Source organism: Alligator sinensis, unplaced genomic scaffold, assembly GCF_000455745.1.
Source record: "Alligator sinensis unplaced genomic scaffold, ASM45574v1 scaffold647_2, whole genome shotgun sequence".
Lineage (NCBI taxonomy): Eukaryota > Metazoa > Chordata > Crocodylia > Alligatoridae > Alligator > Alligator sinensis.
Genome location: NW_005841832.1, coordinates 2855074 through 2856375, shown reverse-complemented (window position 1 = coordinate 2856375; position 1302 = coordinate 2855074). Strand labels below are relative to the sequence as shown.

The following is a 1302-nucleotide window of genomic DNA, read 5'->3' as shown; positions in this document are numbered from 1 at the left end:
GCATTGAACCCACCCCCCACCCAGCCACAGCCCCTCTGGACAGGACCTACACTCACCCTTGAACTTGGAGCGGATGTTGGCCAGTTCCTTGTTGATCCTCTTGATCTCAGCCTCTTTGCTTTTACCTGCAATGGGAGCAGCAGGAACAGATGTGCTCAGTGGGGATGGAGCAGACCACAGACCCATTCCCCTTATCCCTGGTTGTAGGGTCAGATAAGGGCTGGCACTTCCTCAAGGGAAAAGGCCCCTGCCTCATCCCTACCCCCAAAGGCCCAGCTGACACAGCCCAAAGTCCTAGCATCTGCTCCATCTCTTGATCACAGCCAATTCCTTCCCCACAGCCCCAACATTCCCCTGCTTTCTCTGTTCCCCCCCATCCAGAAGGCAGTTGCCAGCTGGCCCTTCCCCACCTCCTCCAAGTCTTTCCTAGGGAAGACCAAAGAGAAACCCTGGGACTAGTTTATATAAGAGCCTCTCAGCCAGTACTAAAATGCAGCCAGCTCGGGAGGGGCACACTGGAGGACTGGTTATAGAAGGATCCCTTGCCCAGTACTAAGATGCAGCCAGCTCTGGGGTGGGGCACATGGGGAACTGATTATACAGGGAACTCTCGCCTGAAACTAAGATGCAGCCAGCTCTGGGGAGGCACACACTGGGGGGCAGTTATACAGGAATCCCTCATCCCAGCACTAAAATGCAGCCAGCTCTGGGATGGACGCAGGGAGGAGCTGTTTATTCATGACTCTCCTACCATTTCCTCCCAGCTTTCAACCCATTCCAGCTCAACAGAGACCTCTTTGCTGTAAACATCTAAAGCCTTGTCCCCTGGGCACAGGAAAAGGGGATCGGAAAGGGGTCCCCAGCCCTGCCAGGGGGTCATGCAGAGATTGGGAGGAGCAGGGCAGAGGGGTTCTGTCCTGAGGGAGGTGGTGGGAGAAGCAGGTCTGGATCTGGGGATGCAGGGAACAGGGAGACTTGGGCATGTCCCTCACACCCCTGCTGTGTCCGACTCCAGCCCCAGGGTGCTCAGCCTGCCTGTGGGGATGACCCTCGGCCCTGCTCCAGAAAGGGGCTTCGGGCAAAGAGCTGGGACTGCCTTTATCCTTGGAGCTGGGAAGAGGAAGAGGATCAGGTAGGGACAGCCTAGAAAAATAACAGCTTGGAGGAACTAGCCAAGGTCTCTCCTCTGTGAAAGAGACCCCGACCCCCAACCCCTGCGCGCCAGCTGCTGGACAGACACAGCCAAGAGCCACTTCCTGTCCCAACAGGCAGGGACAGGGGCTTGGAGGGGGAGCCGGGGGA

The 1302-nt window shown here is 57.4% G+C and overlaps 1 protein-coding gene across 1 annotated transcript in view; it reads right to left on the bottom strand.

Annotated features, from left to right (window-relative positions):
* AP2A1 (adaptor related protein complex 2 subunit alpha 1) overlaps positions 1-1302 on the bottom strand; it is a 25467-nt gene that overhangs the window by 23743 nt on the left and 422 nt on the right. Inside the window, 1 exon segment of the mRNA XM_025196180.1 lies at positions 57-125. Within this exon segment, the coding sequence (XP_025051965.1) occupies positions 57-125 (69 nt within the window).